Consider the following 27298-nt stretch of genomic DNA (forward strand, 5'->3'; position numbering starts at 1 on the left):
CCTAACTGACCTGTGACAGGCCATTGTTACTAGGATTAAATGTCAGGAAATGTGAAACTGAGTTTAAATATATTTGGCTAAGGTGTATGCAAACTTCTGACTTTAACTGTAAACAACACCTTATTTACGTAGGTATTCGGAACCTTCTGTAAATTAGCTAGCATACACGGACCTTTGCTTACATGTTGCTATGATTTAAAACCGTCAACAGCAGTATAGGCCAAAAAGTATATTTTATACACATTTTTGACACTGCATCCATATGCCGCACATTGTGACATTGTTTACAAGTTTGCTATTTTAATGTGTAATGTGGGGATATAATTTCTCTCGTTCACTTCCATTACTCAATGCCCCAAAAATGTGTAGGGTGTTCGCTCAATGCTCGACTTAAATATGGGTAAATTCTTGAGGGTGCTCCAAAACCTTGTTTTCTGTAGCCTATGTCATGAATCACATACAATTATTAATTAGATTGTTCTTTACAATATTGCAACCTTAATATGCTTGTACTTAATTGTTGCTTAAATAAGAAAATTAGTTTGTTACCAGACTTGTGGAGGTCTACAATTTTTGAAGGTAGGCCTTGAAATACATCCACAGGTACACCTCCAATTGACTCAAATGATGTCAATTAGCCTATCAGAAGCTTCTAAAGCCATGACGTTTTCTGAAATGTCATGTGTATGTGTGTATGTAAACTTCTGATCCACTGGAATTGTGATAGTGAAATTATCTGTCTGTAAACAATTGTTGTAACAAACTATAGTTTAAGTAATTTTTTAACAAGATATTTGTGGAGTGGTTGAAAAACAAGTTTTATTGACTCCACCCTAAGTGTATGTAAACTTCTGACTTCAACTGTATAAAGTGCCTTCGGAAAGTAGTCAGACCCCTTGACCTTCTCCACATTTTGATACAGCCTTATTCTAAAATTGATTTAAATAGATTTTTCCCCTCCTCAATACACACGCACACAAAATACCCCATATTGACTATTATTTATTTGAATGTATTTAAAATAAACACTGAAATATCACATTTTACTTAAGTATTCAGGCCCTTTACTCAGTATTTTGAACCACCTTTGGCAGTGATTACAGCCTTTTGATATGACGCTACAAGCTTGGCGCACCTATATTTGGTGAGTTTCTCTCGCTCTTCTCTCAGGACCCTCTGAAGCTCTGTCAGGTTGGATGGGGAGCATCACTGTACAGCTATTTACAAGTCTCTCCAGAGATGTTTGAGTCCGGGCTCTGGCTGGGCCACTCAAGAACATTCAGAGACTTGTCTCGAAGCCACACCTGCATTGTCTTGGTTGTTGTCCTGTTGGAAGGTGAACCTTCGCCTCAGTCAGGTTCTGAGCGCTCTGGAGCAGGTTTTCATCAAGGATCTCTCTGTACTTTGCTCCGTTCATCTTTCCCTTGATTCTGACTAATCTCCCAGTCCCTGCCACCGAAAAACATCGCCACAGCATGATGCTGCCACCATGCTTCACCGTAGGGTTGGTGCTAGGTTTCCTCCAGATGCGACGCTACACTACGCATTCGGGAGTTCAAGAGTTCAATCTTGGTTTCATCAGACCAGATAATCTTGTTTCTCATGGTCTGAGTCTCTTTAGGTGCCTTGTTGTCAAACTCCAAGCGGGCTGTCATGTGCCTTTCTGAGGAGTGACTTCCGTCTGGCCACTTTACCGAAAAGGCCTGATTGGTGGAGTGCTTCATAGATGGTTGTCCTTCTGGAAGGTTCTCCCATCTCCACAGAGGAACCATCAGGTTTTTGTTCACCTCGCTGACCAAGGCCCTTCTCCCCTGATTACTCAGTTTGGCTGGGCGGCCAGGTCTAGGAAGAGTCTTGGTGGTTCCAAACTTCTTCCATTGAAGAATGATGAATGTCACTGCTTTCTTGGACCTTCAATGCTGCAGAAATGTTTTGGTACCCTTTCCCAGATGCCTCGACACAATCCTGTCTCGGAGCTCTATGAACAATTCCTTCAACCTCATGGCTTGGTTTTGGCTCTGACATGCACTGTCAACTGTGTGACCTTTTATATAGACAGGTGTGTGCCTTTTTTCCAAATCATGTCCAATAAATTGAATTAACCACAGGTGGACTCCAATTAAGTTGTAGAGACATCTCGAGAATGATCACTGGAAATAGGATGCACCTGAGCTCAATTTCGAGTCTGTTTTGTTATTTTTTTAACGATTAAACAACAACAAATGTCTGAACCTGTTTTCTATTTGTCATTGATTGGGTATTGTGTGTAGGTTGAGATTATTTTATTTTTATGAAATTGAGTATATTTCTTTCCAAATGGGGGGGGCTCATAAAACTAATTCGGGAAGCAGGGATGGATCTTTATCCAGGAGGGGATTGATTTGTCTTTGCTGTAACCAAGAAGCTTGATCTTGCAAGCTAACCACTTTGCTATGAAGGTATCCAACCAAATGCATAGCTGGAGCCCTGATGTTGAGAGAATGTATTAGCTTACAGTTGTAAGCAGTGGCATAGCATGAGCTTTAGGGCACCCCAAAACAGAAAACAAATTGAAGGTATTGAACATTTCTAAATACCTGGTTCTTACTAAACACAAGAGACTTCTCGTTAAAATTACAGTCAAGCATACCTTTTCTCAAGAACCTTGCTCCAAGATCTGCTAAAGCGGTCTGAATAAGCTAACTTCCTATGCATTGTCAGTAGTAACTTTAGTGAGATGGCAGTCCCAGGCCATAGCAGACAGCGTCTTGAACCTTGTGTTTATTCAGTGCAGTAAGAACCTGGTCTGGTGGGACAGCGGAAAGGAGCACAGTGAAGGGGTGGTTTTGTGTCTGCACCATCTTGGCTGTCTCCAGTCACTTCCTGTTCCTCCACTCTGAACCCAGTGCACTCAGCCTCAGGTAGGCTATAGTTCCAGGCTGCTACAACTACAGACTGGAAGGGATCCTCAGGGTTAGTTACTGTGCTATTAGATGGGTAGAGGAGAAGATGCTGTAGTAGATAACTTAGCATAACAATTCTATAACAAAAGTAATTGTCTGATTCTTGTCATTGTAAAGTGTAATGAATTTTTAACTCTTGCAAGTGACTCCTTTTTCTTTGGGCATTCTGTGTAGTCTGATTCAGAAGGTCATTTGAGATTTTGTCCTGAATATGTTCTCACAGAAACACTTTTTAGGTGATCTAATTTGTCTGCAGAACAGTCAAGTCAGCAGAAAATCCTATTTGACTTTCTAACACTGAACTACTCCCTTTCTCTTATTCTATCAGCACGGTTCTCTCTCTCCCTCCTACATACACACTCCGAACATAAGTGGCTTTACATGATGATACAGGGACACTGTGGCTTTTCCCCCTTTGCTGGCTCTAAATGGGACTGGTCAATGGAGGGTCTTGGCTACTGTTCGTTCAAAGGCAAAATAGGGATTGGGATAGGGTGCCGGGTGTTGCCTGTAGCAGTTGCCCCAAAATGATTGGTAATGAACTACTAGACTTGAAGAACCTGATCTATATCAGAGCCTGGAAACCTGAACCTGTACTTGAGATGGGTGTAGGGGTTAGGTTACAGGTCTGGGCTGACCTGGCAGGAGGCAAAGGAGCAGAGTGACTTAGAGGGGTTGGTCTTTGTTAACATCTGTGTCTACTGAGCTGTGATAGGTGCCCTTCTATGCCCTTCACAGATCAGTGTTTTACATGTATGTAACAAGGTTATTGTCTGGGGCAGACCAGGGTTTCCCTTCCCTACTTTCACTGTGTTCTGTCTGCTGCATCAAAACATGACATGTTTTCTAATGAAGTTGTAGCCTAGGTTGCTAAAGCTCACTTGTTATCCAGTCCCTATTGGCCACATGTAGCAATGAGCTGATTATCTGGCTGTGCATAATTGTACAGACATTAATTTTCTCATCTGATCCCTTGGTCTTTTGTAACTCTAATAGATGACATATTTTCCTCCACTCTTGCTGCAGAAACTAAATGAAGCTCAGACTAATTGCTAATTAGTGTGGTCAGCAACTCATGGCTGTAGCTGGCACTTGCAGGGTTGAATGGGTGGTGCCAGTTAGGGCTGGCACAATTACAGTTAACCTTGTAACTGACGGTTATGGTTGAAGACCATAACCGTAGGCATACAGAGGCCCATTATCAGCAACCATCACTCCTGTGTTCCAATGGCAGGTTGTGTTAGCTAATCCAAGTTGATCATTTTAAAAGGCTAATTGATCATTAGGAAACCCTTTTGCAATTATGTTAGCACAGCTGAAAACGTTTGTCCTGATAAAAGAAGCAATAAAACTGGCCTTCTTTAGACTAGTTGAGTATCTGGAGCATCAGCATTTGTGGTTTTGATTACAGGTGCAAAATGGCCAGAAACAAAGACCTTACTTCAGAAACATGTCAGTCTATTCTTGTTCTGAGAAATGAAGGCTATTCCATGTGAGAAATTGCCAAGAAACTGAAGATATCTTACAATGCTGTGTACTACTCCCTTCACAGAACAGCGAAGAGGCGACTCCGGGATTCTGGCCTTCTAGGCAGAGTCTGTTTGGATGAACTCTTTACAACGTGATAACTTTTGTTTCTTCTTGCTGAAACAAGCAAGGTGTTGTAGCAAGCAAGTCTTCGGGGACTGCAGTCATTTGGCTGACCAGTAACCGTCATCTAAAATGTAATGGCCATCACAGCCCTAGTGCCAGTGCCTCTGAGGGTGATATTTGGGTATGTATGTAATTATAAGGCCCAGTGTAATTGGGCTTGTATAACAAAATAGGGTAGCTAAAATAATATGGCCTTTGTTAACAGTTCAAATCCATGTTATTGGTCACATACATATGGTCAGCAGATGTTATTGTGAGTGTAGCGAAATGCTTATGTTTCTAGATCAGACATCACCTGTTAGTGCAGCAGTATTTATCTAACAATTCCACAACAAAACCTAATACACACAATCTAGTAAAGGAATGGGATGAGAATATATGTCTTAAATATATGGATGAGCAGTGACAGAGTGGCTAAGATGCAATAGATAGTGAAGGATACAGTATAAACATATGAGATGAGTAATGCGAGATATGTAAACATTCTTAAAGTGGCATTATTAAAGTGACTAGTGTTCCATTTATTTAAGTGGCCAATGATATCAAGTCTGTAGGTAGGCAGCTGCCTGTCTGTGCTAGTGGTGGCTGTTTTAACAATCTGATGGCCTTGAGATTGAAAAACCGCTTCTATCTCTCTGTCCCAGCTGTGATGCACCTGTACTGACCTCACCTTCTGGATGATAGTGGGGTGAACAGGTAGTGGCTCGGGTGGTTGTCGTTGATGATATTTTTTGCCTTCCTGTGACATCAGGTGTATGTATCCTGGAGGTTGGGCTGGGCACTATACCATATTTAACTATATACCGGTATTTATGCACAAACCGGTTTGGGTTTTTACTTTACTTTCTATGACGGTCTTTTAATGTTTGGTTTGTTAAATGTGATACGCTGTGTGTAACGTCCATTTTTATAGTTTACTCCTCTACTTGAGTCATCCCTTTCCACACTCTTATCTCCATGCCGCTTTCCACACAGACCTAGCCCCGCCCCCTGCCACTCAAGGAGCATTTGTTGTTGCTTGACCACGAGACACTTGCGTTCAGTCTGCATGGTCAATCAGCACATGCAACAATGTTGATGACAACGATGTTTCCACTTAGAACTTAATATAAATTCACATGAGTTCTATAATTACAATATTAGTTTGTTTCTTACATCTGCAAACAGCTAGTTTGTATTTTCTTAGCAAGTTAAGCTAAATTGTGTTAGCCACTAATGCTAATCGCTAGTCAGCTGGCTAGATAGCTAATAAAAGTACTGAGTCAGAGCAAACGTAGCTAGTTACTACAAGTACTGGTGGAGGCATAAATCAGCATGTTTGTGGAACAGTATCTTCTAAATCAAAAAGGAAGAGGTGAAGCATTAGTATGTTGGCTATATGAATAAAGACTTAATGTAGCCAAATAGGGACTTAATGTAGCCAAATATTTATAGGGTCACCTAGGAAGGGTGAAAACCAAAGTGGTGTTCAGTGTTGTCACTAACTCGTCCATGGCATTTTCATTCGTTGTCATGTCAAACAACACTGTATTCAAAGTGCCCACTATTATTTATTTTCTAGCTAGAATTATATTAAACATTCTATTTCCATGATTCCAAAAGTTCACCCAAGTGTTTTGTTCTAAATTGCAATGGCAACATTTGGTTAAAAATAAGGCCAAGTATTTTTGCCCATGTGGAAATGATCGAAAATTAATGCTGGTAATGCAGGAAATTATTTTCGTTTGAAGTTGAATTGAACAGTATAAAACAATTCGAATAGAGAAAGACCCATTGAAATAATTTATAATATATGTGTTGCCAGAACTTTTATTAATCAAAAACATAAAATACCGTCAAATTGGGAAAATACCATGCTATGATATTTTGGCCATATCGCCCAGCCCTACCTGGAGGGCAGGTCTGTAGACCCTGACATGAACGTCTCGTGTTTGAGCCGTTGAATTGTGACTCAACTTTGTCTCTATACTGACGCTTTACTTGTTTGATTGCCTTACGGCGGGAATGACTACACTGTTTGTATTCGGCCATGTTTCCAGTCTCCTTGCCATGATTAAATGCGGTGGTACATGCTTTCAGTTTTGTGCGAATGCTGCCATCAATCCACGGTTTCTGGTTAGGGAATGTTTTAATAGCCACATGGTACAACATATCCTTTACACTTCCTTATAAACTCGCTCACCGAGTCATCATATAGGTCAATGTTATTCCCTGAGGCTACCCGGAACATATCCCAGTCCATGTGATCGACGCAATCTTGATGCGTTGGATAGACTTAAGCACGGGCCCTTTGTTTTAGTTTATGCCTATAGGAGGGTAGCAACAAAATGGAGTCATGGTCAGATTTTCCAAAAGGGGAGCGGGGGAGGGCCTTGTATGCATCGCGGAAGTTAGAGTAGCAGTGGTCGAGTGTGTTGCTCGTGTACTGCAATCGATATACTGATAGAATTTAGGTAGCCTTGGTCTCAGATTAGCTTTGTTAAAATCCCCAGCTCAATAAATGCTGCCTCCAGATATATGGTTTCCAGTTTGCAAGTCCAGTGAAGTTCCTTGATGGCCCTCCTCGTATCCGCTTGCGGGGGGATATACACGGCCATAACGATAACCAAGGAGAGTTCTCTTGGTAGAAAATACTGTCGGCATTTGATTGATGAATTCTAGGTCAGGTGAACAAAATGACTTGCGTTATTGTGTATTGTTACAATTACACCATGAGTCGTTAATTATGAAACCATACACCCCTGCCCTTCTTACCAGAGAGATGTTTGTTCCTGTTGGCGCAATGCACTGAAAATCCTATTGGCTGTAAGGACTCCGACAGCATGTCCCCAGCTAGCCATGTCTCCGTGAGACAGAGTATGTTACAATCCCGGATACCTCTTTGGAAAGCAACTCTTGCACTAATTTTGTCTACTTTGTTAACTTCTTACAGCTGAAATTCCGTTAACGGGATCGATTTGACAACAGCCAGTGAAAGTGCAGGGCACCAAATTCAAACAACAGAAATCTCATAATTAAAATTCCTCCAACATACAAGTATTATACACCATTTTAAAGATTAACTTGTGGAATAAAACGATGACAGTGTCCGGTTTTTCAAAAAGGCTTTATGATGAAAGCATACCATGCGATTATGTTAGGTCAGCGCCTAGTCACAAAAAAACAGCCATTTTCCAGCCAAAAACTGGAGTCACAAAATGCAGAAATAGAGAGAAAATTAATCACTAACCTTTGATGATCTTCATCAGATGGCACTCATAGGACTTCATGTTACACAATACATGTATTTTACATAAAAAATGTAAAAATACTCTATCGGCGCCATCTTCTTTCCCCTCCAGTTGCCCTTTGGATTCAAGTCTAAGCCACATGTTGCCTAATGCATCAATGGATTTACACTATTTAATTAATCATATTGTGGGGCTCGTAGCCTAGTGGTTAGAGCGTTGGACCAGGAACCCGAAAGGTTGCTAGATCTACTCTCCGAGCCGACAAGGTAAAAACCTGTCGTTCTGCCCCTTGAACAAGGCTGTTAACCCACTATTCCTAGGCCATCATTGTAAATAAGAATTTGTTCTTAACTGACTTGCCTAGTTAAATAAAGGTGTAAATATATATATTTGTGTTGCACATGCGAAGGGATTTGGTTCGGCATTTCATCACTACATAGCAATTGCAGGACTCAGATCAAATTGTAATTCCAGTAAGAGCCATGTGGTCCCTCCTGCCAAATCCCTGGTGGTGTCAGCTGTCTCGTCTCATCTGATCATTTTCCCATCTCCCGTTGCGTGGCCTGCTAACCTCTGACCCCTTGAGGAAACGTCCTTGCTGCTTGCGAATCAGATTCCCTTATTGTCACTACCTCCTTCCCTCCAGCCCCTCACACACACCACACAAGACCGCACCGCATCAGGATTCACTCCTGTCTGTTTTATCCCTAGACTGTGGCTACAGCCATCACTCTATATCAAAGTAACCTATTTTGCATTGTTAAGTAAATATAATCTCAGCAACTGTTCAAACAATAAACCAAACAACATTGTAGCCTTATTAGAATCTCCCCAAAAGGTATTTTGTTTAGAAGAAATAACTATTTATTCCAGGCTATTGGTAAAAACAACTGTGAGAATGTGCTTTTTCCAAAATAGGATGACATTCTAGTTTTTAAATACATTGAAGTAGCATACCAAATTGACATAATGTTGTAGGTTTCACCAGCAAGTATACAAATATTTAATTCTAAATCTGATTATTTCACATGTGGGAATGTGCCGATGTAGGAAGCTAATCAACTTCAAAATAACCTCCAACTTCAAGATTGCTGTCTCGGTTTAGATTGACATTAAATAAGCGGCCTATTTTGCATTGATAACCAAATTATAATCTCAGCGACTTTTCAAACAATAAACCAAACAACATTGTAGCCTTATTAGAATCCCCCCAAAAGGTATTTTGTTTAGAAGTGATACATTCTTTCTAGCCTATTTGGAAACTTAAACAGAATTGTTTTTGTTCTTCTTTTCTCTTTTTTTACATTATATTTTTAAATATGAGAGTGAATACATTGAAGCAGCATATCAAATTGGCATAATGTTGTAGGTTACATCAGCAATGTAAAAATATTTGCCAGGGCATATTATTTCATTATACATCAGATTGTTTCACATGGTGATGTGGGAAATTAAAAGGCTACATAGTTTGCAGTGTTTAGCCAACTTGCTAGCAAGGGAAGACATTTACATTTTAGTCATTTAGCAGATGCTCTTATCCAGAGCAACTTAGTGCATTCATATTTAAAATAGCAAGGAGGGACAACCACATATCAGTCATAGTAAGTACATTTTACCTCAATAAAGAGGCTATTTTGTTAACACGTGTGAATCCATTGACTCATCTGGCAACTGAATTTGCTTTCACAACAAATGAGAAGACAACAAGAACCTCTGTCGCCCTGTTGTGAATGCTGCTATTTGGGAGTCTGGACCGGTGAGGTACCATGTTACCAAAAGGTGCACATTGTTTAGAGTCATCTGACTCCTAGTACCATGTACACGTGTAGATCTGTGCGTGTTAAGTGTGGAAACCTATAGCAGACCCTTGTAGCTGCTGTCTCCAGTTCCACTGTTATAAAACGTATTGGGAGGAGTGTTGGTTTTGGCGGGAGCCAGGGGAGACTAGGGCCCCTGCAGGCAAGGAAAGAGCAGGATTGAGGGGAGGAGGGCGGGAATAACTAAAAAGTGTCAGAGGGGAAAGAAGAAAGCCAGGCGTTCTATTTCCCTGAAATCATGTGACCAGTGTGTGTGCCTCTAAGACCCAACAAACTGCCTGAGCAGGTTACTAAGCTCCTCTATCTGACATTTCCCCTCCCTCTTTTCTTCTTCCTCCTCATCACTGCATCATAGCAGTCATTGATAAAATCAAAGTTTATTTGTCACATGCACAGGATACAGGGTGTAAACGGTACAGTGAAATGCTTACTTGCAAGGTCTCAACAGTGCAGTACACTTGATCAAAATATTAACCTTTCTAGCGCATGGGTTCCGCTAGCGGAACACCTGGACAACATTCCACTGAAAGGGCAGCGCGCGAAATTCAAAAATATATTTTTTGAAATATGTAACTTTAACACATGAACAAGTCCAATACAGCAAATTAAATGTAAACATCTTGTTTATCTACCCATCGTGTACGATTTCAAAAATGCTTTACAGCTAAAGCACAACATATGATTAAGTTAGATCACCGCCAAGTCGAAAAAACAGCCATTTTTCCAGCCAAAGATAGGAGTCAAAAATGCAGAAATATAGATCAAATTAATCACTAAGCCTTGATCTTCATCAGATGTCATATCATAGGACATCATGTTACACAATACATGTATTTTTTGTTCAATAATGTGCATATTTATATCAAAAAATCTCAGTTTACGTTGGCTCCTTACGAGTAGTAATGTTTTGATTCCAAAACATCCGGTGATTTTGCAGAAATACTCATAATAAACATTGATAAAAGATACTAGTGTTATTCACAGAATTAAAGCTAGACTTCTCCTTAACTTATAATAAAAATATAATATATGCCATTTAGCAGACGCTTTTATCCAAAGCGACTTACAGTCATGTGTGCATACATTCTACGTATGGGTGGTCCCGGGGATCGAACCCACTACCCTGGCGTTACAAGCGCCATGCTCTACCAACTGAGCTACACACTTTAGGACAGGGGACGGTTGCGTCCCACTTGGGCAAAAAACAGGGAAAATGCAGCGAGACAAATTCATAAAAATGATATAAAAATCAAACTTTCATTAAATCACACATGTAAGATACTCAATTAAAGCTACACTCGTTGTGAATCCAGCCAACGTGTCAGATTTTCAAAAGGCTTTAAATAGTGAAAACAAAGAAGGTAGCATATTTCAACCCTACAGGCGTACACAAAAAGTAGAAATAAAATATAAAACATGCATTACCTTTGACGAGCTTCTTTTGTTGGCACTCCAATATGTCCCATAAACATCACAATTGGTCCTTTTGTTCGATTTAATTCCGTCCATATATATCCAAATGTCCATTTATTTGACGCGTTTGATCCAGAAAAAAAACAGCTTCCAAAAAACGCAACGTCACTACAAAATATTTCAAAAGTTGCCCATAAACGTTGCCAAAATATTTCAAACTACTTTTAACTTTAGGTATTTTTAAACGTTAATAATCGATCAAATTGTAGACTGGTCTATCTGTGTTCAATACAGGAAGACAACAAATCATGCTACTTTTCACGTCTTGCGCACTCTACAGTGTTACCAGTTCCTAGATGGCCTACTTCTTCATTCAATAACCTCAACCAAATTCCAAAGACTGGTGACATCCAGTGGAAGCGGTAGGAAGTGAAAACAGGTTCATAAGAAATATAATTTGCCAATGAGAACTCGTTGAACAGACAGAGACCAACAACAACAATTCTGAACGGTTAGTCCTCTGGGTTTTGCCTGCTACATAAGTTCTGTTATACTCACAGACATGATTCAAAATGTTTTAGAAACTTCAGAGTATTTTCTAACCAAATGTACTAATAATATGCACATTTTAAATTCCTGGCATGAGTAGCAGGAAGTTGAAATTGGGCACACTATTTATCCAAAAGTGAAAATGCTGCCCCCTATACCTTAATTTAATGCAACCGCTGTCTCAGATTTTAAATTTTTTTACGGAAAAAGCATAATCTGAGAACGACGCTCAGAACCCAAAACAGCCAGAGGAATATCCGCCATTTTGGAATCAACAAAGTTAGAAACAACACCATAAATATTCACTTACCTTTGATCTTCATCAGAAGGCACTCTCGGGAATCCCAGTTTGACAATAAATTACTAATTTGTTCCATCATTTGTGTCCAAATAGCCACTTTTTGTTAGCGTGTTCAGCCCAGTAATCCATCTTCATGAGGCGCAGGCACTTCATCCAGACAAAAACTCAAAGTTCTGTTACAGTCCTTTAGAAACATGTCAAACGATGTATGGAATCAATCGTTAGGATGTTTTTAACATAAACCATCAATAATGTTCCAACCGGAGAATTCCTTTGTCTTCAGAAAAAGCACTGGAACGAGAAGTAGCTCTGTCGGGAGCGCGCGTCATGAGATCAAGGCTCTCTGCCAGACCACTGACTCATAGGTCTTATGAGCCCCTCCTTTATAGTAGAATCCTCAAACCAGTTTCTAAAGACGGTTGACATCTAGTGGAAGCCCTAGGAAGTGCAAACTCATCCATATTTCAATGTGTACTCTGTAGGCCAAGCTTTGAAAAACTACAAACCTCAGATGTCCCACTTCCTGGTTTGATTCTTCTCAGGTTTTTCGCCTGCCATATGAGTTCTATTATACTCAAACATCATTCAAACAGTTTTAGGAACTTCAGAGTGTTTTCTATCCAATACTAATAATAATATGCATATATTAGCATCTGGGACAGAATAGGAGGCAGTTCACTCTGGGCAACCATTTCATCCAAAAGTGAAAATGCTGCCCCCTATCCCAAATATGTTAACAAATTAGTAATTAAAAGTAGTGATGTTGGAAATTATATACACAATAAGAATATACAGTAACTACTGTGAAATTTGTGAAAGGGAATGCAACCTGATTAACATCGGTCATGACCCGTGATCACATGGTAACAACCCTGTCCCTGGTTAAGGGGCTCTTTAAGTAAACTAGGCCTAGATGTGAGATGGTACATTTCAGGAATTTATTTTCAGCTGTCATGATTGACCTATTAAGTTAGTAATAGATTCTAAAATTACCTTTGAAATTGGTACCTTGAGTAAAATGGAAATGGGCCATCTGGAACATGATCATTCCTAGAGTAGGAGTTTTGGAAAGCCATGTTGGGATTTCCCTTTGACACATACACGCTCCCTGATAAAGGTACACGGTGTACTCTTTGAGATGAGGCTTTAGGGAGGGGGGCCAGCAGTGTCAGGGATGGGGAAACATTGGCTAAAAACCTGCTAAAGGAACTAGAGAACAAAGATGTGATAAACTTGCGGACAAAGATGTGATAAACTTGCTATGTTTGAATTGAAAGACTTGAATGGTTTTGCAATATTTATTAGCCATAGACTGTTTAGAACAGTGCATTAATGTTCCAAAGCATGTGAATGTGTGCTGCTCCTGCTGTTGAGGTTGTTGATGCCCCCACCTTTTACCTGTTTTGGCCTTAAGTTGACACTTTTTCAGAATTTTCCTTAATATGACGCGTCCCAGGTTCTCTCGGGTTCAGCCATCCCTGGATGACCGCATCTTCCCCACACAGCCCGGTGTCGCTGCCGTCTACAGCGTGAGTACATACCCTGCACCACACGCACACATTCCTACTGCACCACAGACACATACGCTCATACCACACACACTAGTTGTGAACCTCACAAGCATACCTCAACCACATCTCACAGGTCTGACGCACAGTCTGTTTAGTTCTGACATAAAATCTAGAAAACAAACGCCTGGTTTGTGTCTGTGTATAATATTGCGTATGTGTAATGTATGAAAGAAACTGATGGGAGATCACTTCTCTAACTGACCCCAGCCTGCAGCTGGAAAGATATGGCTGTCACCTCTGCAACATAGTGATTCATAATAACCGTCAGCAGCATCATCACCCACCTACCCCCTGCTGTGTGTGTGAGTTGCCTTCACTTCACCACCCATCTTGGGGTTGTTTAGCAGTCTGGAAGGCTCTTCTCTGCTGCTGAGGAGAGGAATGCTTTCTGGACTCTCCCTCCCCCACCCCAACTGTCACATTGCCTGTCAGTGGAGTCAGTCACTGGCAAAGACTCCTCCTCTGGCAACAGAAGTCAGATTAGCTGCTTTATCCTGGGTCAACCAGGGGAAATGGGCCACACAGAGAGATGCTATGGAGAGTAAACCAGCGTTCAGAGACAAACAGTGATGTTGTCGTACAACAAACAGAAGAGTGTTGCCTCTACCGCACAGAGGCTCCTGTGCAGAAGCAGCAGCGATGTAGGCACCACAAAGCCCAGGGGAGCAGAGGTGGGACGGCCGGCCTGCCTGCTGCCTGCATTATCTGCTGTGCCAGGCTTGCTGCAGCAGCAACACCTGCAGTGGGTTACAGCTCACAGTACAATACAGCACAGTGGCAGGGCATGGGGATAGTACAGCACAAAGCACACTGCCTGCAAACACTGCAAAGGGACAGACAGGGCAGCACTCCACAGCTAGGGCAGAGCCTGATTCTGCACAGCAGGGCACAACACACTTCATGTCCAGCATAGGTCTGTTCCTCTGCACAAAGACAGACGGGTTAATCCCTGCCTTAGCACCTTATTTACATTCCTCAGCAGGGGCAGGTCTAATGACCTGTGGAATCCTGTGTGTGTGTGACTGAACATCCCCTGGGTGATGCTTTGACAAAATTATACCGCTTCAGCAAATAGCGGATATCATTTGACTCGGCACACACACAAGCATATGCCTTCTATCTTCAGTGACTCTATTTCATTTTGGAATCATCTGATGTAATGTATCTTGCTCTGTGTGCTGTAGGTACCGAGGCACCCTGGTCCTCCCTTTACAGCTCATGACTACACAAAGGGACACCCTAACTTGGCGGGCACGCCGCCAGGACATGCCCACTCGCAGGCGCTCTCTCAGGTATCATTACCCACAGCTTCCCCATATCGCTACCCTAAGGGCTGGGAGGCAAGTGGAGTGGTGAGTGTAGCCGAGTCTCTGCCGTCATCCTCTCTGCGTCTGACCATTGGTCTGTCTGTCCGTCCGTCTACCTGCCTGTGTGTTTGTCTGTATTTCTCTCTCTAACATCTTTATCAAAATGCCTGTTGCAGCCTGCATCTTGTGTGAGTTTAATGAATTAAATACACTGAGTGCCTGTTGATTGGTCGGAGGTTGTGTTTTTGTATCTCTGTATGTCCTGTACTGTTTGTCAATAGTCCAAGAGAAGCACATTTGTCTTAATGATCTGAATTCCACAGGACATCAGCAACTTTGACTGCTGCGGCACTCTCTTATTTTCTATGCTCTCCATAAGAGGCTGCTAAAGGGGTCATCAATTTGTCACTGAGACAGCAAGTCAATTACATTGCCTATGCTGTGATTTGCTAGTTTCTCCTACTGCCTTGGGAGTGCACACTGGTGCACACACACTTGTTTGCAATTCCAGAATGAGTCAGCCTTTGCAGAAGGTGTGTGTTGAAAGGGTTCCCATGACCCTGTGTGTTCACCATGGTCACCCCAGCCCACACATTGCCTCGGCCTGAAGGAGCTGCTCTCTCTGGCTTAATAAGTTTCTGCCGCCGGTGGCACAACTGTAATTATCCCAGCTATATAGCCACACCACCAGCCACTCACGAGGGCAAGAAGTGCGGCTTTAATTCCCTACGATGCACACATGAAGTGATGCGACACGGGGGTTGGTGTTATAAAAGCTCCTTAGAGATGTACAGTCGTGGCCAAAAGTTTTGAGAATGACACAAATATTAATTTTCACAAAGTCTGCTGCCTCAGTTTGTATGATGGCAATTTGCATATACTCCAGAATGTTATGAAGTGATCAGATGAATTGCAAAGACCCTCTTTGCCATGCAAATGAACTGAATCCCCCAAAAACATTTCCACTGCATTTCAGCCCTGCCACAAAAGGACCAGCTGACATATCAGTGATTCTCTTAACACAGGTGTGAGTGTTGATGAGGACAAGGCTGGAGATCACTCTGTCAATACCTATGTGAGAATGCTGTTCATCGACTACAGCTCGGCATTTAACACCATAGCACCCTCCAAACCCGTCATCAAGCTCGAGACCCTGGGTCTCGACCCCGCCATGTGCAACTAGGTACTGGACTTCCTGACGGGCCTCCCCCAGGTGGTGAGGGTAAGTAACAACATCTACTACACCCCGCTGATCCTCAACACTGGGGCCCCACCAACAACGACGAGACGGCCTACAGGGAGGAGGTGAGGGCCCTCGGAGTGTGGTGTCAGGAAAATAACCACACTCAACGTCAACAAAACAAAGGAGATGATTATGGACTTCAGGAAACAGCAGAGGGAGCCCCCCCATATCCACATCGACTAGACCGTAGTGGAGAGGGTAGTAAGTTTTAAGTTTCTCGGCGTACACATCAGACAGATGATGTGTACGCCACCCGATGTCACAGGAAGGCCATGAAGATCATCAAGGACAACAACCACCCAAGCCACTGCCTGTTCACCCCGCTATCATCCAGAAGGTGAGGTCAGTACAGGTGCATCAAAGCAGGGACCGAGAGACTGAAAAACAGCTTCTATCTCAAGGCCACCAGACTGTTAAACAGCCACCGCTAACATTGAGTGGCTGCTGCCAACATACTGACTCAACTCCAGCCACTTTAATAATGGAAATTGATGTAAAAAAATGTATCACTAGCCACTTTAAACAATGCCAGTTAAAACCTCTTAGCGCCACCTGAGACGTCTGCGTCCCACCCAGCCATCAGGAAATGCAAATTCCACTTTTTGGTGATCAGTTTTCATTGGGCTTTTCGACGAAACACACGTTCTGTTATAGTCACAGCCGTGATTTAACCAGTTTTAGAAATGTCAGTGTTTTCTATCCACACATACTAATCATATGCATATACTATATTCCTGGCATGAGTAGCAGGACGTTGAAATGTTGCGCGATTTTTAACAGAATGTTTGAAAAAGTAAGCCATAGGCTTAAGAGGTTAATTAATATGTTTACATACCCTACATTACTCATCTTGTATGTATATGTATATGTATATACTGTACTCTATCATCTACTGCATCTTGCCATCTTTGAAATGCATGTATCACTAACTACTTTAAACTATGCCACTTTTATGTTTACATACCCTACATTACTCATCTCATATGTATATACTGTACTCGATACCATCTACTGCATCTTGCCTATGCCGTTCTGTACCATCACTCATTCATATATCTTTATGTACATATTCTTTATCCCTTTACACTTGTGTGTATAAGGTAGTAGTTGTGGAATTGTTAGGTTACTCGTTGGTTATTACTGCATTGTACTAGAAGCACAAGCATTTCGCTACACTCGCATTAACATCTGCTAACCATGTGTATCTGACAAATAAAATTTGATTTGCTTTCCACAAAAAGGGCTTCACAGGCAAGGATATTGCTGTCAGTAAGATTGCACCAAAATCACCTATTTATCAGATCATCAAGAACTTCAAGGAGAGCGGTTCAATTGTTGTGAAGAAGACTTCAGGGTGCCCAAGAAAGTCCAGCGTGCTCAGGAATGGCAGCAGGCAGGTGTGAGTGCATCTTCACGCACAGTGAGGCAAAGAGTTTTGGAGGATGGCCTGGTGTCATGAATGGCAGCAAAGAAGCCACTTCTCTCCAGGAAAAATATCAGGGACAGACTGATATTCTGCAAAAGGTACAGGGGTTGGACTGCTGAGGACTGGGGTGGTCATTTTCTCTGATGAATCCCCTTTCCAATTGTTTGGGGCAAATGGAAAAAAGCTTGTCCAGAGAAGACAAGGTGAGCGCTACCATCAGTCCTATGTCATGCCAACAGTAATGCATTCTGAGACCATTCATGTGTGGGGTTGCTTCTCAGCCAAGGGAGTGGGCTCACTCACAATTTCGCCTAAGAACACAGCCATGAATAAAGAATGGTACCAACACATCTTCCGAGAACAGCTTCTCCCAACCATCCAGGAACAGCACCTTGCCAGAAGGCAAAAGGGGAACAAAACGTTTATATTTTGGGTCCATGGCCAGGAAACTCCCCAGACCTTAATTCCATGAGAACTTGTGGTCAATCCTCGAGGCGGGTGGACAAACAAACAAAAATACAATTTCGACAAACTCCAAGCATTGATTATGCAAGAATGGGCTGCCATCAGTCAGAATGTGGCCCAGAAGTTAATTGGCAGCATGCCAGGGTGGATTGCAGAGGTCTTGAAAAAGAAGGGTCAACACTGCAAATATTGACTCTTTGCATCAACTTCATGTAATTGTCAATAAAATCCTTTGACACTCAAGAAATGCTTGTAATTATACTTCAGTATTCCATAGTAACATCTGACAATAATATCTAAAGAAACTGAAGCAGCAAACGTTGTGGAAATTAATATTTGTCATTCTCAAAACTTTTGGCCACGACTGTAGTCTAGCACAAGATATCCCCATATTTAGCCTCAGGGCTAACCCCTGCAGAATGTACCAGATAGGCTATGACATTGGTCTTGTTCAGTGTTTAACTAGACTACTACTGTAGGTTTACCATGCTAACACTGTCCGTTATTCTCCATTGCTGAGGAGAGCAACAGTTTGGTTGGTCTAAATAATTGTGAACTCAGGTAAAATGCCCAAACTGATGAGTCATCCAATCTCTTCTTAGCTTGTTCTTAACTACCATTTTCCATCCCGCTTCCCTGTTTCTCTGTCCTAAATACATCCACCTCTCTTTCCTTTCATCTCTTTTCTACATCCATCCATCCCTCTGTCCCTCCCCTATGGCAGTCTCCATACACCACTGGACAGAATTCTGGCTCAGCACCTCTAGTGTACTCTCCACAGACGCAGCAAATGAACACGCAACCGCAGAGTCGCCCGGTAAGTGCCTGTTCCTTCTCTCTGCGTCATTTGTATTATGACTGGTGTGCTTTGGGAAACCCAGACAGATCATGTTTCATTTGGATTGGCCTGGAGGGGTACGGTGTCGTCTGAGGTAGTGATTGACATGTTCTGGGTTCAGTAATGATAAGTCCTGATGACGTGTCTGTCAGGCAGTCCTCTTCACACTCTCTGGAATCTGCTGTGTCTGAGATGCTTTCCAGTCTTGAGTTATCTAATACCGGTAGCTGTTGATAATCATTCCTGTAAATGTTGTAATCATTTTGTTACACCTAATTTTAGAATGTCATAATGCATTTATTCAGTGTGCCAATGACTTTAAGATGATATACTTAAAGTATTGTACTGTTCTATCTGCACTTTCAATGTAGTCATCCATGCCCAGCCCCAGCCCCAGCCCCCCTGTCATGTGGAACCACCAGGTCTGCATCATCTCCTCTAATGGCAGTAAACATGACAACGTGGCAGCTCTACTGCTCTGTGGTTTTGTATTACCGTGCCTCAGTGTTCCCCTCATTGTTCATCTTGTCTCTTTGTTACTGTCCTCCTCTCTCTGCTTTACCATTGCTGCCTCACACTCTCTTTCTGCCGGACCTCAAACCTTCTCCCCCATCAGTTCGCGACGGGCCCTCGACCAACCCACCATCAGGTAACTTACCCCATTTCGTCTGTCCTCGTCTGTTTTCCCTCAGCTAGAGCTGCTTAGTGCACTTTACCACGCTCCTGTTATTGGTTGGCAAAGAGCTTCTGCTCTCAGTGGAAATAGGCCCTGTTTATATAGGATGTGTCCCTTAAGTCAGTGTTTCCCAACTCCATTCCTCAAGTACGTTTTTGCTTCCAAGTAGATTACGTAGATCAAACGGCGATGGAGTATGTTGCCACTGCGCAATGAGAATAGCCTATGCAGCTGCCAACACCTCAAACATGTTGAAACATTTACGCTGACGTGACCCTAGTATTCCTACCATCGGAGCAAGACAAATGCCAAACGGCATTTCAGAAGGGGCCAAAGGAATTACAATAGAGAGAGGTATGTTTATAGCCACGGAAATATACACCTTCTCGTGGTTGAGAAGAATAGGGGTTTCAACACTTTGTGAAAGTGCTCGAACCACCTTATAGACTTTCAGTAAATGGGCAGTACCTGCTCTATATAAGCAAGCTAAACCAGAAGTTGTCAATTAATTGGCCAATGCGCACGCTGTGTTGACTTGCCACAGGTGGATGGACCTCCAGGGCTACACAGAGATACTTAACAATGACACCCCATCACATGACCTCAGACTGGGAAATGAGAAGTACCGCGCTTCAGACATGCCCTATTTGAGTGCCACACAAGTGTGCATATTTTTCTCTTTGTAAAAATACATAGCATAGGCCTATACAATATCTGAGCCATGTTTATTCATTGACAACTTCAGGATTAACATGCTTATATAGAGTGGGTACTGCCTGATTTCACATGCATATCGCACTTTATTTTAGTGTTTGAGTAATTGTGTGTTTTCATTTAAGATAATACAAAGTGTTGGTATTCCTGATTTGTACTTTTATCAGGCATTATGACTCATGATCATGTATGGAATCAGGAATAACAGTAGATTGTGTTTTCTTAAATAAACTAAAATTAACTACAGTAACTTTTGCATTTAATTTTCCCGCTGTACCGAAACCGAACCGTTACCCCAAAACCGCAATACGTACCGAACAGTGTGTTGGTGAATCGTTACACCCCGAGTGTTTAGGGGTACTTGAGGACAGGAGTTTGGAAACACTGCCCTAACTTAATGAGAATATATGGCTCCCCTTCCCGCCTGCTTTCCACGCAGGCATGCAACAGTCTGATTGTGTTTGTCAACAACCATTCTCTAGATTTTTGCCACATTGTTGTTAAAGGCATATCCAAAAAGACCATTGCCTGTCTGCCAGTCGCACAACGATGCTAGATGTTTGCCATACTATAGTGATGACTATCTTTTTTTCTCATGTTGTGGACTTGCTAGTCAAATTGTTGATCAGACTTAGTGTCAACAAGTGTGGTACTATTAGTACTGCGCCAACATTTTGGAAATATCTTGTCCTGTTTTCTGACGTTGGCATACTTTGTGTACTCGATTCTTCTCCTTTTAAAGAGGGTTGAAATGCATTTTTAGATTATCTGTTGATTTAGATGCTTCATATGAATGTGATTGTGTGTGTGTGTGTGTGCGCATAACTATGTGATTGCTGAGGTGATCCTGGGCACAGAAACGGAGCCCGTAGAGCCTTCCTGGTGTCTCCCTGTCTGAGAAGCAGATGCCATTTAAAGACACTGGGTCCCACAGGCAGACAGGCACCCCCACCCCATCCATAACTTGTTGTCCAACATTCTCACCTTCTGGATCATTCTGTGTTGGCCATTTTGACAGACTATTAATAGTCAGCCTCCTATGTCAGTCAGTCTCAGTGTGTCTGAATCTGAACTGTTTACTGGCACAGAGTACACAGTACATGCCCTGTCACATACTGGCTCTGCTCTGTGCTGGCAATGGCCTCTCTTGTGCCGCCACGGAAGTGGAGTCGGAAAGCAGATGAAGCAGAACTAAAGAGCTATTATACGGCCAGAGAAAATGGGCCTTGTCTCTGATATACATTACAATCCCCGTTACATAGTGATCTCATTCAGACTTCTCAGTGTTACTCTTGATTTCTCTTTTCTAAAGTAACTTCAGTCTTTTGCTCTTTATTGCTCTTTAAGAATGCAAACCAAGAGGTCAGACAAGGATAAAGTTGTTGTTTGGCTGGACAACATTAGTTGTAGCCTATATCTCCACTTTAGAGACATCCAAGTTAATTTTATCAGTATTGTTTTTGAGCTGGTGTTTACTGTGAGCAGTTTTCTTCCAGTTTATCTAGTAAGAGTTAGAATTCAGCCATGGAATGGTCAGATATTAGCATCAACATTTTGCATCTTGCATTAACATTTAACTTGCTCAATTGAGGCCATGTCATCGTGCTCTGTTTGAAATGAGCAGAGCTATCATTTTTGGCACTCCCTAATACTAACAACAAGCTCATCATGTCTGCCAGCCAAATTTGAGCAAAATCCTAGTTGGTCTACCGTGCATGTTGCCAGAGCAAAGCAAACTGAAAGGGAAGAAAAATGAGCGTTCCCATCAGGATTGACTCGGAACTCCCGCCTCTCTCTCTCTGTCTTTACTCCGTGGTGTTGGGAATAATACTGAGGTCACACCTGGTGAGCCTGGCTGAGTTTAGTCCTAGGTGAATGGTAGCAGCTAGATAGAAAGAGCTCTGTGATGTCACAACTCCAGAGGGTAGGTCCTGGCTTGCAGCGTTCCACACCCTGTCTGTGTTACTAAGTCATTGCTGTCGGCTCCTTACTGGGACTGAGAACTACCCAGTTGGAAAAAGGGCCCACCGGCTGCATAATGTTGCGGTTTGTGCGTGTGTGTGTTGTGAATGATTGCCCGCTGTGTTGGGCTCCACACTCATCAGTGCAGTCTCCCATTGGCTTTTCTCTCTTTCCTGCTTCAATATTCAAGGGAGGATTCAGGCCCATCCAGGTAATAATGACTCTTATCATAACTCTCTGCAGATGCATGGCATGAGGAACACTCCTACCCACCACCTAGGGGTCCTAACCCCTAACATTTAACCTTTAACCCCAGAGCCCTCCTGTGGCCATCATCTTCACTACATTTTTCTAAGTAGAAAACGCCTCTTCCACCCAACATAACAATCTAAGACCACCACACTCACTCTCATGTTCTCTTTTTAACAAACAAAACCTTTTTTAAATAATTATATCATTTTGATCCATTCTTCTTTCCTCATCTTTGCTTAGTTTGGATGAACTGCATGCAGAATATTAGAACTGTTAACTCTTCCTTTTAGATCTGATAACTCTCCCCCCCCCCCCCCCATTTTATTTATTTTTTGTTGTAATTTTTACCTACCTTTTTCTCCCCAATTTAATGATAACGATCTTGTCTCATGAGCCTAGAAACCCCCCCCCCCAGCCAAACCCTCCACTAACCCGGACGACGCTGGGCCAATTGTGCACCACCCTATGGGACTTGCGGTCAAAATACGTTTTTTATTAAAAAGAACCTGAACATTTAAAGGAAGTTTGTGTACACTTCAGGGTACCTGGATCTCTGAATTATTGGAAGCTGAGTCAACTGTGTGGTAAACTTGAGCTCCAGTCGTTAGGATGTTGGCCACAGCTGTTGTTTGGAGTCTTTCATCTTGCCCAGAGTACGTTGATTGCTGCATAAAATGTTATGAGTTCCCCCAAAAGAGCCTGGCAGTACAGAGCCTCCCATTGATTGTAATATTTAGTCTCCTGCAAACTGCACAACTTCTGCAGTCATGAGAACATTTTCATGATTCTGTTTTTTATGATGCGCGAAGAGCTGTCTCCAAATCGTAAACACAATCTATACACAGAACTATAATACACTGTATCCCTAGTTTGTCTACATTAGCTATAGCGTAAACAGTAACAATTTATCTTAGAGCACTTCGCTTTACAAATGTGACTGTTGTAGACACTGCATTGTAAAGGCCATTTGGTTGCATATAGAGTCAGCATTTGTGGTGTGTAACAGTGTGTGTGGCTGCGGAGATAGGTGAGTAGGTACAGGTGTTGCTGTGCGCTGGTTGTTGGTGGACTCTGGCAGCATGGCACAGTGCTCTCCAATGCCCTGTTGTAACAGCACAGCAGGTTGGGAGGCAGAGGTGGCTGGTAGACTGCTGTGTTTTGAGACCTTTCACAACCTCCATCTCTTTCTGATGAGAGGGCTGAGTGAACCCAGCTGGAGGGGTCAGGAGTCCTATGGGTGTGCTATGGGTTTAATGCTGCCTGGGGAAAGATGTGCTCTGACTGTTTCAGTGTCTCTCTGTAGACCAGAACAGAGTGATGAAGTGGAAGTGCCATCCACCTGGTCCTCTGAGATTATGCTTTCTGTCCCTTAGGCCTTAGTGGCTATTCTCTCAGAGCCCCTGCATCCCCAAAGCTGAAATGAGACCGCACAGCACAGGCATGAAGAGAGAACACTGCTGTTGGGACAGTTGTGGTTCCTCTCTTGCTCTTCTGGGAATAACTTTTGCCACATTTATTATCTTTGTGTGTGTCAGTTTTTCCAGAGGGCTCAGATGCAGACAGCGCGGCCAACCATCCCCACAAACGCTCCCTCTATGCGGCCCTGCTCTCAGAACCCCACATCGGCGGTGTACCCTCCCAACCAGCCCACCATGATGATGATGGCCCCCATGCCTTTCCCTTCCCCACAGGCTGCCCAGTACTACATCCCACAGGTGAGACTGACTGAACAGGCTGCTGCTACACTCCAGTAGGCATTCCTCTCCTATTGTCCCACACTGCCTTTAACCTTTTTGTTCTATTCTATCCCCTCTGTTTGTCTCTCTGCAGTATCGCCACAGTACGCCCTATGTGGGGCCGCCCCAGCAGTTTTCAGTGCAGCCGCCGGGGTCTGGCACCTTCTATCCTGGCCCTGGCCCAGGGGAGTACCCTGCTCAGTACGGTAAGTCTCAGCCAAGCACATGTACGTGTGTGTGTGTATGTATATATATATATATTGTGTGTGTACAGTGGGGCAAAAAAGTATTTAGTCAGCCACCAATTGTGCAAGTTCTCCCACTTAAAAAGATGAGAGGCCTGTAATTTCCATCATAGGTACACTTCAACTATGACAGACAAAATGAGGGGAAAAAATCTAGAAAATCACATTGTAGGATTTTTAATGAATTTATTTTCAAATTATGGTGGAAAATAAGTATTTGGTCAATAACAAAAGTTTATCTCAATACTTTGTTGGCAATGACAGAGGTCAAACGTTGTCTGTAAGTCTTCACAAGGTTCACACACTGTTGCTGGTATTTTGGCCCATTCCTCCATGCAAATCTCTAGAGCAGTGATGTTTTGGGGCTGTTGCTGGGCAACACGGACTTTCAACTCCCTCCAAAGATTTTCTATGGGGTTGAGATCTGGAGACTTGGCTAGGCCACTCCAGAACCTTGAAATGCTTCTTACGAAGCCACTCCTTCGTTGCCCGGGCGGTGTATTTGGGTTCATTGTCATGCTGAAAGACCCAGCCACGTTTCATCTTCAATGCCCTTGCTGATGGAAGGAGGTTTTCACTCAAAATCTCACGATACATGGCCCCATTCATTCTTTCCTTTACACGGATCAGTCGTCCTGGTCCCTTTGCAGAAAAACAGCCCCAAAACATGATGTTTCCATCCCCCATGCTTCACAGTAGGTATGGTGTTCTCTGGATGCAACTCGGCATTCTTTGTCCTCCAAACACGACGAGTTGAGTTTTTACCAAAAAGTTATATTTTGGTTTCATCTGACCATATGACATTCTCCCAATCTTCTTCTGGATCATCCAAATGCTCTCTAGCAAACTTCAGACGGGCCTGGACATGTACTGGCTTAAGCAGGGGGGCATGTCTGGCACTGCAGGATTTGAGTCCCTGGCGGCGTAGTGTGTTACTGATGGTAGGCTTTGTTACTTTGGTCCCAGCTCTCTGCAGGTCATTCACTAGGTCCCCCCGTGTGGTTCTGGGATTTTTGCTCGCCGTTCTTGTGATCATTTTGACCCCACGGGGTGAGATCTTGTGTGGAGCCCCGGATCGAGGGAGATTATCAGTGGTCTTGTATGTCTTCCATTTCCTAATAATTGCTCCCACAGTTGATTTCTTCAAACCGAGCTGCTTACCTATTGGATATTCAGTCTTCCCAGCCTGGTGCAGGTCTACAATTTTGTTTCTGGTGTCCTTTGACAGCTCTTTGGTCTTGGCCATAGTGGAGTTTGGAGTGTGACTGTTTGAGGTTGTGGACAGGTATCTTTTATACTGATAACAAGTTCAAACAGGTGCCATTAACCTCTTGCTCCTACCTGGCACGCAGTCGTCCCATCTAGAGCTCTGGAAATGCAAATGCGCTACGCTAAATGCTAATAGTATTAGTTAAAACTCAAACGTTCATTAAAATACACATGCAGGGTATTGAATTAAAGCTACACTCGTTGTGAATCCAGGCAACAAGTCAGATTTTTAAAATGTTTTCGGCGAAAGCATGAGAAGCTATTATCTGATAGCATGTAACACCACAAAAGACCCGCAGGGGACGTAAACAAAATAATTAGCATATTCGGCGCTACACAAACCGCACAATAAAATATAAAACATTCATTACCTTTGACCATCTTCTTTGTTGGCACTCCTAGATGTCCCATAATCACTATTGGGTCTTTTTTTCCGATTAAATCGGTCCATATATAGCCTAGATATCGTTCTATGTAGACTGTGTGATAAACGAAAAAGAATAGCGTTTCATAACGTAACGTCATTTTTTTTTATTCAAAAAGTCGACGATAAACTTTCACAAAACACTTCGAAATACTTTTGTAATGCAACTTTAGGTATTAGTACACGTTAATAAGCGATAAAATTCATCAGGAGGCGATGTAAATTCTATAGGTGTCGTCTGGAAAAAACATGTCCGGAGAGAGCTCGACCAAAACATCCGGTCGGAGACCGGAGGGAAGGAGTTCCCTTGAACCGGTTAGACCAAGAATCAAAGCTGAATCAAATGACAAGACTCTAGACAACGTGTGGAAGCTGTAGGCGCTGAAACCTCGGTCTCATGTAATTCGGTTCACTTTGAACAATTCCTGGAAGTAGCGCAAGGATATTTATTTCCATTTTCAGTGATCAGGTTTTCCTGCGCTTTTCGATGAAACTCACGTTCTGGTATAGTCACAGCCGTGATTTAACCAGTTTTATAAACGTCTGAGTGTTTTCTATCCACACATACCCAATCATATGCATATACTATATTCCTGGCATGAGTTGCAGGGCGCTGAAATGTTGCGCGATTTTTAACAGAATGTTCGGAAAATTAGGGGGTAGGAGGAAGAGGTTAATACAGGTAAAGAGTGGAGGACAGAGGAGCCTCTTAAAGAAGAAGTTTACAGGTCTGTGAGATCCAGAAATCTTGCTTGTTTGTAGGTGACCAAATACTTATTTTCCACCATATTATTATTATAATTTGCAAATAAATTCATAAAGAATCCTACAATTTGATTTTCTGGATTTTCTTTTTCTCATTTTGTATATCATAGTTGAAGTGTGCCTATGATAAAGTACAGGCCTCATCTTTTTAAGTGGGAGAACTTGCACAATTGGTGGCTGACTAAATATTGTTTTTCCCGTGTGTGTGTGTGTGTGTGTGTGTGTGTGTGTGTGTGTGTGTGTGTGTGTGTGTGTGTGTGTGTGTGTGTGTGTGTGTGTGTGTGTGTGTGTGTGTGTGTGTGTGTGTGTGTGTGTGTGTACTGTACTCTGCTTACCCTTTTCTTCGTCCTCCCTGACAAAGCTCCTGGACCTCAATACTATCCAGGACAGCAGGTGTACCCCCCCTCACCCTCCATCATAGTGCCTACACCGCAGCAACCTCCACCAGCCAAGCGTGAGAAGAAACCAGTGAGTATCTCAGCACGCTGCCGTCTCCACAC

At 42.6% G+C, this 27298-nt stretch overlaps 1 protein-coding gene across 13 annotated transcripts in view; it reads left to right on the top strand.

Annotated features, from left to right (window-relative positions):
• LOC124003692 (eukaryotic translation initiation factor 4 gamma 3-like) overlaps positions 1–27298 on the top strand; it is a 66697-nt gene that overhangs the window by 5223 nt on the left and 34176 nt on the right. For 7 of the 13 annotated variants that reach the window (XM_046312211.1, XM_046312212.1, XM_046312216.1 and 4 more), the window contains exons 2-10: positions 13335–13434; positions 14661–14828; positions 18642–18734; positions 19127–19177; positions 19372–19404; positions 22298–22318; positions 23895–24074; positions 24190–24301; positions 27160–27266. In XM_046312211.1, coding sequence (XP_046168167.1) covers positions 13335–13434; positions 14661–14828; positions 18642–18734; positions 19127–19177; positions 19372–19404; positions 22298–22318; positions 23895–24074; positions 24190–24301; positions 27160–27266 — 865 coding nt within the window. The remainder of the gene's footprint in view (positions 1–13334; positions 13435–14660; positions 14829–18641; positions 18735–19126; positions 19178–19371; positions 19405–22297; positions 22319–23894; positions 24075–24189; positions 24302–27159; positions 27267–27298) is intronic. The other 6 variants (XM_046312217.1, XM_046312220.1, XM_046312224.1 and 3 more) reach the window with 4 other exon arrangements.

The sequence above is a fragment of the Oncorhynchus gorbuscha genome, linkage group LG18 (genome assembly GCF_021184085.1).
Source record: "Oncorhynchus gorbuscha isolate QuinsamMale2020 ecotype Even-year linkage group LG18, OgorEven_v1.0, whole genome shotgun sequence".
Classification (NCBI taxonomy): Eukaryota; Metazoa; Chordata; class Actinopteri; order Salmoniformes; family Salmonidae; genus Oncorhynchus; species Oncorhynchus gorbuscha.